At 41.8% G+C, this 11,921-nt stretch overlaps 1 protein-coding gene across 1 annotated transcript; it reads left to right on the top strand.

The window, feature by feature from the left end:
* The first annotated feature begins 1,097 nt into the window (after nt 1-1,097).
* Nucleotides 1,098-9,453, top strand: CCDC160 (coiled-coil domain containing 160). Its single transcript, XM_065915695.1, has 3 exons — nt 1,098-1,312; nt 2,403-2,460; nt 8,168-9,453. The coding sequence occupies exon 3, from the start codon at nt 8,192-8,194 to the stop codon at nt 9,161-9,163; it is 972 nt and encodes a 323-aa protein (XP_065771767.1). The 5' UTR covers nt 1,098-1,312; nt 2,403-2,460; nt 8,168-8,191; the 3' UTR covers nt 9,164-9,453.
* The last annotated feature ends 2,468 nt before the right edge of the window (nt 9,454-11,921 follow it).

Here is an 11,921-nt window from a genome sequence, read left to right as displayed (position 1 = left end):
TCCCCAACCAAATCAGGAAACTTGTGAGCAACCTTTGAAGCTGGAAGAGAGTAGCTTGGGGACTGATCAAAGGAAACCACTTTACACTGCCAGTAGCATTGGACTCTGTGTGTGTGAATGAGTGTGTGTGTGTGTTAGTCGCTCAGTCCTATCTGACTCTTTGCGACCCCATGGACTGTAACTCACCAGGCTTCTCTGTCCATGGGATTTTCCAGGCAAGAATACTGGAGTGAGTTGCCAAGCCCTTCTCCAGGGGATCGTCCCACCCCAGGGATCGAACTCATGTCTCCCGCATTATAGGCAGATTCTTTACTGTCAGAGACACCAGGGAAGCCCAGTGTTGGAACAGTTGCCTTCAAGAATACTGAAGCGGGTTGCCATGCCCTCCTCCGGGGGAATCTTCCCAACCCAGGGATTGAACCCAGGTCTCCTGCATTGCAGGCGGATTCTTTACCATCTGAACCATCAGGGAAGCCCAATTGCCAGCAACTGGTTTTAAATTCAAATAGGTGCAAGAGTGGTTTAGAGAAATTCCTGAGTGATGGGTGAGGACACCATGGGCTAGCTGGGAAACGAGCCTGGTCTCCCATAGGCGCGCGACCAGGACACATGCTCTTCTGATACGGGCCCTTAGAACCTCGGTCAGAGGCAGAAATTCCGGCCAGACCATTGTGCTGACTGGCAAGGATGTGCGTCTGGGGCGGGGTGTTCAATTCACACGCTGTCAGGGGGACAGCGACCTTCCAGAGCTGACCTCGCCAAATCCAGGTGACCTTCCAGAGCTGACCGTCCTCGAGGGAACGTTACTAAACTGCAGGTCTAGAGATTATCCGTGTGCCACTCACTCCTCCCCGACAATCGCAGTGTCCAGGTGGCTTTGTGAGTCACCCAGACCCTCCGTAATAAGCCCACCATGGGTGGGGCTGCCTCGCAGTTTCTCGCTCCTTCCCTCCCTGACTCTTCTCTCTTGCTCCTCTGCTCTCTTGCTCTTCGAGCTCGGCTTTCGTGTAGGCAGAAGCCACCGCAGCGCCCGCCCCACCGGGCATGCTCAGTGCTCTGGCCGGCTGTGACGACCGCCAGGCACCGCCGGGCCCGAGCGCCCGGCAGCGGCGCGCGGGTCCCTTTAAATCGGGCCGGCCGGTTGCCAGGCAACGGCGCGGCCCGCGCTGGCGCTGCACTGCAGAGGCTCTGCCCCGGGCCGGCCCGGCCGGGTCGCGGTGGCCAGCGCCGAACCCGGGTCATCTGCCCGCCGCTGGAGGCCGTCTTCAGGGAAGAGGGGCCGGGGCCCACTGGACCCCACCCACGGCGCCAGGTACGCACGTCTGAGCCCAGTCAGGCCGGGGCTCTCCAGGCTCGCCCCTCGCCCTCCCTGGGTGACCCGGGCGGAGGCACCGTCCTCCCCGCCTCGACGCCCACTGCAGTTTCCTCACTCTTTAGGCCTCCGGCCGGGAACTGGCGGGTGTTTGCGAACGAAGGTGACTGGGTGTGGAAGTCGGGGTGTGGAAGGAGGAGTGGGGTCAGGCCTCGTCCCTGCTTTCTCCCAGCCAAGGGGTAGATGGGGGTAGGGCCTGGGGAAGTGGGAGGTGCCACCTGCAGTACCGGAGCCTCGCCATCTCCTCTGCACGGAAGCTGTGGTGGCAGGAGTTGAGTTAACCATTTACAGAGAAAACCCCCAAACTCTGCATGCTTAGGTGCAGCTTTATAGCAAAAATGTGACTTTCATACTAATAAGGTACTCAGCCTTTCAGAATTAAGGTGACTTCGTATCTTTTCTTCTAGAAAGAGTAATTCCACACTAATAACAAAGAATTGGGGGTAGGAACCGTTCACAGGGCCCAGTTTTCAATGGTTCTTGGCTTCGCTCTCAATATCCGCCAAACAATAGACAAGACAGTTTGTCCCGTGAAGTGGACACTTAGCTCATATGTGAGGACCCTGAAAGATGAAGGCAAAAACTAAGATCACTTTCCTTTTTAATAGTTTTGCAAAATAACTGGACTCTGGGGGAGGGAGCCAAGGCCTTGGCTCCAACCTCTGCTAACGTGGCTCTTGGCATGCTCCTTACTAACAAGCATGCTGCTGCCGCCAGTGGTGGCTCATTTGTTCAGTAGTTGCTAAAGGCAAGAAGGTACAGTGTTGAGTAAGACGCCACTATGATTGTCATCCCATCTGATATTTGCCTTGCTGGGGGAAGGAAGACTTAATGGCGTAATAGCTGGGAAATTGGGTTGCCAAGTTAAAATGAAAACTTGCTTCAAAGTGTCTGATGTCGCATTTCAGATCAGCCAAACAACATTAAAACTATCACTTGTAATTTTAAGCTACATCTCAGATATGAACACAGATTTGGGCATTCTGGTTAATTATATTTTCTAATTAAGCTGTGGCATTTTCCTTTTCAGTTCAATCTGGAGAAGGAGAACAACGGCAACCAACAGAAGACCTTGGACTTCAGGAACTGTAAGTACCGTTGTGCTGGCTGATAGCTTGCTATGGGTGTTGAGAAGCATAGAGCCTCACCCAACATAAAGCTTCAATCTTTTAACAAGACCATTAGTCTGCACTGTCAGTACACTATCAAAAAAGCCTCATAGAAATGCAAAAGAAAAGTGTCCTAAAGACTTTAGCTGAGTCAAGTAAACTTTGAGGGAAAAATACAAGTTCTTTCCCTAAAATGCCACCCATAAAACCTCATAAGCCAAAGGAAAAATTACAAGTATTTACAGAAACTCAATTAGAATCAAAACATCATAGAGTTTTCAGGAAGAATATTAAGAATTATTCACTCAACAAATATTTATTGAAGGCTACTATGTGTCAGGCAACAACAAGGGATACAGTGATGAATAAGATGCCAGGAGATCTCAGCATATTGGTAAAATGAAACTGTATGAAATGATGCTGAAGCACAGAAAAAGCTTACAGAGTCATCATTACTAATCTTCAAACTGATGCCCCAATTGTAATATTTTTAAGATGTTTATTGGTGGCTCTGAAAAACACTGGGACATTTGGTAAGTTCATGGCAAAGCAATTAGTGAGTTTAAAAAATGTAAATCTCTTTGGTGTAGAAAGGCTACCACTCTTCTGTTTAAAATCAATTTAGCTTGGAAATCTGGGGACATCAACAACTTACAGGATTTAGGGCTAATTCTTCCATGAAGATACAGCTCAAATTAATGTAAGATTCAAGTTTAAGTTCCCCTCTACCTACCTTAATAGTACTTCCTTTTTTTTAAACTGACTTTTTCTGAGGTCTGATGACTTCAGACTGGCAACTCTGAAGCACATATCTTTGGAGAAGGGTTGGGTTGTTGGTTGATGTTCCAAGGGAAGGTAAGGAAAATCTAAAAAAGAACAAAACTCATTGTGTATAGTATAAAATTGCGTGCATTTTCGTTTTCACTAATTTCTCTTGACCACCTGGAAAAAGATATATTGTCCATATATTACACCTGAAGAAACTGAGGTTCACAAAAGGTAAGTTTTTATGAAGTTCTAAAATGTGGGAGCCAAGATATCTGACTTCTTCAGTCTTTTTTTTTTCCACCAGAGTTGGCACAGTTCCTTTCTCAAGAACTTTTCTTTTCCTTCTTCCCCACAATTTTGCATGGCAAAACATGTTTACCCATCTTCTTTCAGACAGCTTTGGAGAGTCCTCATAATGGAGAAGCTCCCATAGAGGGTGCATGTCAGAATCTTCTGGAGCAAGGGAAGAGAGGAATAGTGGCAGTGTTTTGTGCTTGGGAACAGGGGAAGCAGAAAAATAGGTTGAGAACTACTGCTTTTATGTGAGAACAGATTGGACAGTTGAGCAATGAAGGAAGGCCAGTGATCTTTGTAACAAACTTTTCTATTCCTATCTTGGCCAACCAGTTTTTCTGAGGGTTGAGAGAACTGAAACCTTTCAAGAATAATGGGGAAAAGTTCCCTGGGCTAAGAAGGGCCTTTTGTCTTCCCCCTTACTGCCCCTAAGCTGTGACTAAAAGCCACAGTTTTAGTTGAGTGTGGCTGAAGGGCTGAGGGTTATGACATATGGTTGTCCATCACAGGTTGGAAATGACCTTTTCTAAACATCACTCCCAGTTTACAAAGTTTGGGGTGAAGCACTGTTGCAAGACTGGAAAAAGCTTCTGGAGGTTTCCCAGTCCCTGGCTCCCCCTGCCTGGAAGAATAATTGCCTTTTGCAGGCAGATCAAGATTTATGCAAAAGAGATACTCCTGGCATTTTGAAATAAAATCTAATGTAAATGAGATAAGGAAATAGAGAAAAAAGATCTTTGATTTTTATGTCATCAAATTTCCCTGAAGCATGTGATTTAAAGTATGAATATTTTAGAAAATAATTAGATTTCCTATATTTGATCACTTATTCACCTTAATATGAGCATATTCCCCAGGGCCCCATACCTTGAAAATGAAAATGAGATAGTTTAGTGGGTTTCTCCTTTCACAATAAACAGTGTATTAGTTTCTGGAGCTATTTGAAGACAGATATACATTCACCTAAGATTTTTATGTAATAGTTTACCTAAAAATCCGTAATAAGTGATCACTCTTCGCTTAGCTCTCAACAATTACACTATGTTATATTACATTATAAATCATTTTCAATTTATTTTATCAGTGGTTCCCAAATTCTTTAGGTGAGTAGAAACCATTTCCATGAGTCAATAAATTTCCTTACTCCACCAAGATGCACTACTACTTCACCTTTGCAAAAATAAGGAAGTTACCAGAGGATGAATGATGATGTTTCTAGAGAGACACTAACTAGAATAATCAGGAGTCCATTATCAGTTCACGTCAGACACAAATGAATACATGTAGCCATATAATGGACAAGCATCAGTGCAGTCCCAAGGACTTCTGGGAGATCACTGACTTAGAGGACCACTAACGTCATTTTTGTCATATGACTTTATATTGTTTTCCTGTGTTCTGGCTATTTGTTTCTTTAAGTGTTTCATTCCTCTTGGACCTCCTTCCCCTACCCTTTGGTCCTTCAACACCCAATATTGTGTTGGGTAGGCACTTGTAATAAAAAGTGTTCGCAATTGACACTAAAAAGGCCTGCTTATTCTCTCAATAATGGCTCTGGTTTGATTTGCCTTATGCTGCGACAAATTACCTAGTCAAGTTTATTGAAAGCAAAATGGCTGCCACGCCAGGATAGGGGAAGGAGTGTCATTGTCTCAAAGCATATTTCTTGTCTTTGCCAGAGAATACTAATGTCGTACTTGTTCTGCGGAAAGAACAAAGAGCACAATTTGTGAAGAGAAAATGAGCCTGGCACCTTTTACCCTCAGTCTGGGCTTTGCCATCCTCTGTGACTCAATTTGGGAACAATCCCTTAAAGCATATCTTGCCAATGAAAGAGGAAAAAAAGAAAGAGAAAGGAAAGAAAGAAAGGGAGAGAGAAAGAAAGAAGCAGTTCAGAGACCTCTTGACCCTGCCCTGTGTAAGCCAGGGGAGGGAAATTCCAAAAGGCTTTTCAAACCTTTCTCTTTCTGTCCTTTGATATGTGACATGCAATTCTCCTTACCCTCCCCCATTCATTTTTCCTCTCTCCTTTTGTGGCCCTTTAAAAAGTACCTAAGCTCTGAAAATAGTGGGTTGTTTTCCTTCAATCTGTGGAATGAAACCTATCAGAAGAATAAAGAGAAATTATAGAATAAGCACTGACCTGGGAGACAGGGTCTCAGTTTTACCACTATAGGCTGTGAGGACTTGGACAAGTCACTTAACTTCTTTGAGCCTCAGTTATAAAATAAGTGGACTCTTTCCAGTTCTGTGAAAAGCATTGGCTGTATCAGAGGCCCAGGAAAGAAAGGTAGTGACACTGAAAAAAAAAAAAAAATATATATATATATATATATGTCTTTAGCCAGAGATTTATGGGAGGGTTGGAGATAGAGTGACTTTTTCAAGGTGCAAAATCATTAATGAAAAGAGCTTTCTATTTAACCTTTATCTACACCCAGACCTCTGTCTCAGATTTGTCATCGCTATCTCCAAGTATAAAGTGGCCTCACCTGACTTGCCCCGCTGCACACCTCTTTCCTGATCAACCTCACCAATACCTTTCACTCAGAATTTGGTAGGAAGTATAATAGTAATCTCTCTCCCACTGCTACCTGATTAGAAGCATTTTGGGGGCCACTCTGCACAACTTGTGGGATCTTCGTTCCCCAACCAGGGTTGGAACCCGAGCCCTCAGCAGTGAAAGTACGCAGTTCCAACTGCTTGACTGCCAGGGAATTCCCTAGATGCATTTTTAAACTCTTACAGAGTTGTCTGGTAAAAATTTGACTGCTAAAAACTGTGGCTGGCAATTAGCATCTTTTCCCTTTGCTCTGTTCCTTTCCTTTATGATCACTGTAATAATCCCCAGCGTTTGCATTCATGTTTCTAGAGAGGAGAGCAAGTGTGATTATGGTCATCTTCCTCTTTAAGGGCAGATACATCACTGATGCTTCTGGATGGTGACTAATAGGATAACAGTCAGAGAGGACTATTTCAAGAGAAAGCAGAGGATGCTTCAGTGGCAAATATTGATACATATCATGAATTTCAAGTCTCGACTTACTACTGTGGTCTGATTGACTAAACTTAAAGTTTGGGTTATGGCTTTTGAATCAATCTATTTAATACCTTCACTGAATATTTGTACCTTTTCCTTTCCTCAAAGCCAAATACTTGTCAGTGGAGCTATATCCTTGGGTGTAATGAGTTACCTTCCCTCTTCTTTTGGGGGGAAGGTGTCAGGCATGTAGATATTGAGTTTATTCTCATAGTCTGTAGCAAGAAAAATTTGTTAGAATTTAAACTACATTTGTTAAAAAGTATTGAGAAGTAATATACCAAAGAGTGGTTATCTCTGTGCCCTGGGATCATGATGAATATTTCTGTGTGTGTGTGTGTGAGATTTTCTGTATTTTCCAAAATTTTACATATAACATGCATGACTATTAGCATCTTTATATGAAATATTATATTAATTACTATAACATTTATGCTCTTTAATAATATTAAAGAAAATATTAATTTAAAAATAAGCACAACTGCCATTTTTGTTACCAAGATAAAATTACATTTGTGTGCATGGGAAAAATAGATGCAAACATACTTTGATTTTTCTCAGTGGTGATGTTGCAAATATATTGCAGCAATTTAGTGTATAGAATGAATCAAGTGATCCCTTCCTTTTTCTTCCCACCCTTTAGCGGTAACTGCAGTCACCAGTTTGGTGGCTTCAGATGCCAGTGGCCCATCAGTGTGTTGTTTGGGTCCTTTCTCCCTTTTTTCAAAAGTAGTCACTGATCAAATATCTTTGTGTTTTAGGAAAGCTGTATGTTATGGACTCTCTTTGAATAGGGAAGACTCCTTTTGAAACAAAATAAATATCCTGTAACTTTTGTAAATTTAGAAAGTTGGTTGTGGTTTAATATGCTAATTTTTCATCTAAAAATTACACTTGGAGTCAGTATCTTGGCAAAAGAAACCCATTCGGTGGCATTAGTATTTCCAATTGTTGACATTCGGTTCTCATCATGAAATTGCTGTCAAAATGGATTGAATTCTGTACACTTGGCAGTCTTGTCTAAAAGCAAAGCCCAAGACTGGAATAACAGGAATTTACAGGTCAAGACAGAAGGGCATTTGGCAGAGTTAGTCATAAGGAAGTCTGCATGGTATACTTTACCAAAAGCAGCTCACATTGCATTAAGCACTGATGTTTTAGTCACTTTAAAGAATGAATAAACAGTAGTCCAACCAAAAAGAACTAGAAAAAATCAAGCACATTGGAAACACAGGCTTACCTATTAATTAAAAACCACTTATACTGTTTTGAAACAATCTGTTTTCATGTTGCTTTCTCATAGGACTATTTTCTCTATAATAAATAGCCAAGCTTGTCCATTTGTTGGTTATATTTCATAGGGTCAGAGAACTTTAAAGCTGGAAGGGTCTGTAGAACTTAGCCAGTTTAGCCCTTTCCATTTATAAAAGAGGGAACTGAGGCCTGAGTCGCGTGGTGAATTAGAGGGAGTGCCAGCCCTCAAATATTTAGATTCTTTCACCAATGGGCCAGGATTCTTAGTTCTTTCCACTGTCCCAGCTGCCAGTGTAAATATGTGCCTTGATTTTAAATTTTGTTTTTCAGGAATTGGAAGAGGTGCCTGAAGAAATGGACGCTAGGAGAAAACACTGGAAGGAGAATATGTTTGCTCCTCTTTTCAGTGCACAGGATATTCTAGACGAAGCTGCTCAGCTTGAATCTTCTTCTGAACAAATGACTTTAGATAAGGCCAAGAGAATGGAAGGAATATTTAATTTGTCTAGTAGAAAGTTTCTAGAAGAAAATAAATTTAAAAGGAAAGAATTTATTTCCCAACCAAATGAAAATGAGCAAGAATCAAATTTAATAGAGAGAAAGATAAACATTTCAAAGAGTGAGGCAGACACAAATTCTGCCTCTTGTGAATCATCTAATTTGGACATTGCAACTGAAGAAAGCTTTAATGGCACAGAAGAGCTTCCTGCCTGGGGTACAAAGGAGTTATCAACTCCACCACAAAAAGACAAGAAAAAGAAATTCACTGAAGGAATGTCTCCAAAACTTCGCCTGAATCTTTTGAATGAAGAGCTGGAAGTGCTTAATATGAAATGCAGAAAAATTGAAGAGGAATTCGAAAGTGCCGAAAAAGAACTTTTGAACTCCAAAAGAGAAGTCTCCACAAAACCCCTAAATTTTCAAGAAGCAGGGGTGGAAACTTCCAAGAAAGACTGGGAGCTTCAAGCTTTAAGAAATGACCTCTCTGAAAAAGCAACAAATGTTAAAAACTTAACTGAAGAGCTCCAGCAAGCCAAAGAGGTCATCCACAAGTTGAGCCTTGAGAACAAGGATTTAAAAGAAGCTGTTAGGAAGTTAAAGCGGCAGACTGAGGTTGGAAATGCACTCCTAAAAGAAGAAATGAAATTGTATTATGAATTAGAAATGGAAAAGATCCATGGAGAGCTCAATGCCATCAAGAATGAACTGAGAACAGAGAAGACCCTACAAGCAAGAAATAACAGAGCCCTGGAGTTGCTTAGGAAACACTTTGCTTCTGTAATGCCGGCAGGTGCCTCTGACAACTTTGTGGGGGATTTTTTCTAAAACTTAAAAAAAAGAAAATAAAAAAAATCCTTTCATTGGCAAATCATTGAGCCAAATCAGTGTTTCTTGTGCTTTCCTTGTGTATAACTTAAAACGTGTGGGAAAGGATATAGTTTTCATGTTTGGTGTATCAGGCTATCCATAAAGGCTGTAGACATTAACTTCAAAGCTTCTGCTTTCTCTTTCTAATGAATTTATTACCTAAGTCCAAATAGAAATGAAGTTTCAGAAACCTCTTTATATATATATATATATATTTTTTTTTTTTTTAAACTCAGAGACATATAGTGATTCACCAAATCATTGATAAATACAAATCAACAGACATTTGTGATCTTGTGAGCAATATTTCCTTGGCACATGAATATTCTTCTATCTGTGTTCGTTGATGTTAACAATAAAAATTTCATTTATGGATGTAAGTATAATGTGTGTATGGGTCTTAAAGACTCAACGGGATACTGAAAATGTATGTGCTTTCCTTGAGATCTATCCTTAATTAGGAATAGATAAACATCTCCCCCCAAATGCAGGCTTTTCCTCCTTCCGGCTGTTTTCCCCATGCTTTCTCACTTGACCTGGCCATGGTTCCCATAGACTGGAAGACAGCTTAGAGACATGGCTGTGACCTTGGCTAGAGCCCTGAGATTTTGACAGCCTTGGCTTTTGCCTTTTCTTATGTTGACCAGCAAGGGGCGATGTTGACACAGTTCTTCCAAAATTCTACCAGGGGAAAATTTGTAAGCTTCCTGCCCTACTTCACCAGCTGGCTGAGACGGAGTGAAAGGTGTTGGATGTCATCTAGGTAAGCTTTTATTGAGCTGGCTTGATTTATATAGGAATCCAGCTGTGTAAAGAGCCCAGACGATGACAGTTTCTTTTTTACTTAAAAAGAATAAAAATGTACTGCCTCAGGCCTTTGGTGGAGACTGTGGGCCAGTAGATTGTTGCATTTGTTTGTATCAATCAAGATTTTTTTGTAATCGGAGCTCTATTTGCATGGTATTTTTAAGTTCAGTAAGCCAAATGTAATTACAGCCTGTGGTGGTGAGATACAGTTGTAAGGGTTCAAGTATTTTCCCTCATGGGAAATCCCCAGACTGGGAGTCTAGATATTTGAGTTCTAGGACCTGCTTTGTTGTCACTAACTAGCTAATTAACCTGCTAGACCTAAAAGTCCTCATCTATAAAATGCAGAATCTGTTCAGTTCTAACAGTCTGTGATTTCATCACAGTGATTTTAATCACAAGTGTAACTACCTATGAGGAAGTAAATCATGGCTTTGGAAGTGTTCAGCTCTTAATACTTCAGGGGACCTACTTTACAGAGCTTCTCCTTTCAAAGGAAATGTACAAAGGCTCTTTTTTATAGTTTGAACATCTCCGAATACCATGTCAATAATAAATCAGGAGAGGGAGTAAATGAGGTTATTTCTTCTCCTTTCTCTTGATTCCTTTTTACTCATTAAGGTCAGGGAAGGCACTTGAATAGAGAGAAACTAGGTTGACCTGGAGTTGAGCAGAACTTGCCTGGCCTGGGAAGATTGGACTAAATTGGAAGATAATCATCTTTGGAACATTCTGACTTCATCCTGATAACTTTACCCAGGAGCTGGCAGCCTGCTCAAAGAGGAAGCTGACTTTCAGGTTTTTAATGGTCACTGCTTCCAACCCAGGGTCTTTCCTTCCCCCACAAAGACCCTCAGCCCCTGACTGCTAGTGTGCACATAAGCTTACATGTTTAAAATATTTCACAAATTGTATTGAGCTATTACACTCCATCCTCTTAGTATATTTCAATTTTTAAAGAGGAGTTTTTACTCAAGAATTTCTATCAACCAATCACACATTGATAGTCTTTGGTGACAACTTGGTTTATCTTGTGTGTGTGTGTGTGTGTTTATGAGTGCTTGGGGGGTGAGGAAGGAGTGTGGTTTTGGGAGGTGCAGAAAAGATAAGTGCATCACTTAGCCCAGATCTTGGGTGGGGGGCTTTGTATTTCTAGGATGGAACTGAAACAGTCTCCTGATGGGACAGCCTGGGATGGTGAGTCCCAGCAAGCTTCACCCTGTGGAAAGGCCCTTTAGAAAGCCTAGATCCGGAAACAATCCAGGGAGAACAATATAAAATCACCAAGTCCAGAGGGCCAAGGAGAGCCAACAGTTTGGAGCTGAGAAAGGACCACATCTTTTGATGCTTTAATTTTTCAAAGCAGGGCTGCAGCAAGTTGAGAGAAAGCTGAGAACTTACTGTTCGTCTTCATGGGCAGATGGAAACAGCAGTGGATTGAATTGGATTACAGAACCAGAATCAAGGCTGATGCAAATACCCTGTCCCATTGTCTCTGTAATAACACTCGTGTGATTGTGGGCAGTAGGTGGCCCCCAATTTAGATCAGAATATATTGTCACTGTACCTTCTAGTCCATTGAATGAGCAATGTGGCAGTGTTTCTTAACAGGAATGGTATGTCAAGCCACTCATCCCTTCAATCTGTTGGGTAAAATATTTGAAATCAGCAGTACAACTGCACACCATTCCTATCAACTCCCAATTCCATAATTATCCAAAAACAGGGGCTCTAGGAATAGCTGCTCTACCTTGAGTTTACAATCCAGTTCTAGAAATGTTTGCTGAGCAGTTATTACCATAGTTAATCACTTCTAAGACATATGTATACTAAGTGCTAAGTCACTTCAGTCATGTATGACTCTTTGCGACCCCTCCGACTGCACCCCACCAGGTTCCTCTGTTCATGG

This window comes from Muntiacus reevesi, chromosome X (genome assembly GCF_963930625.1).
Source record: "Muntiacus reevesi chromosome X, mMunRee1.1, whole genome shotgun sequence".
Classification (NCBI taxonomy): Eukaryota; Metazoa; Chordata; class Mammalia; order Artiodactyla; family Cervidae; genus Muntiacus; species Muntiacus reevesi.
The sequence above is the reverse complement of the archived record's forward strand: the minus strand, read 5'-3'. Positions and strand labels throughout refer to the sequence as shown.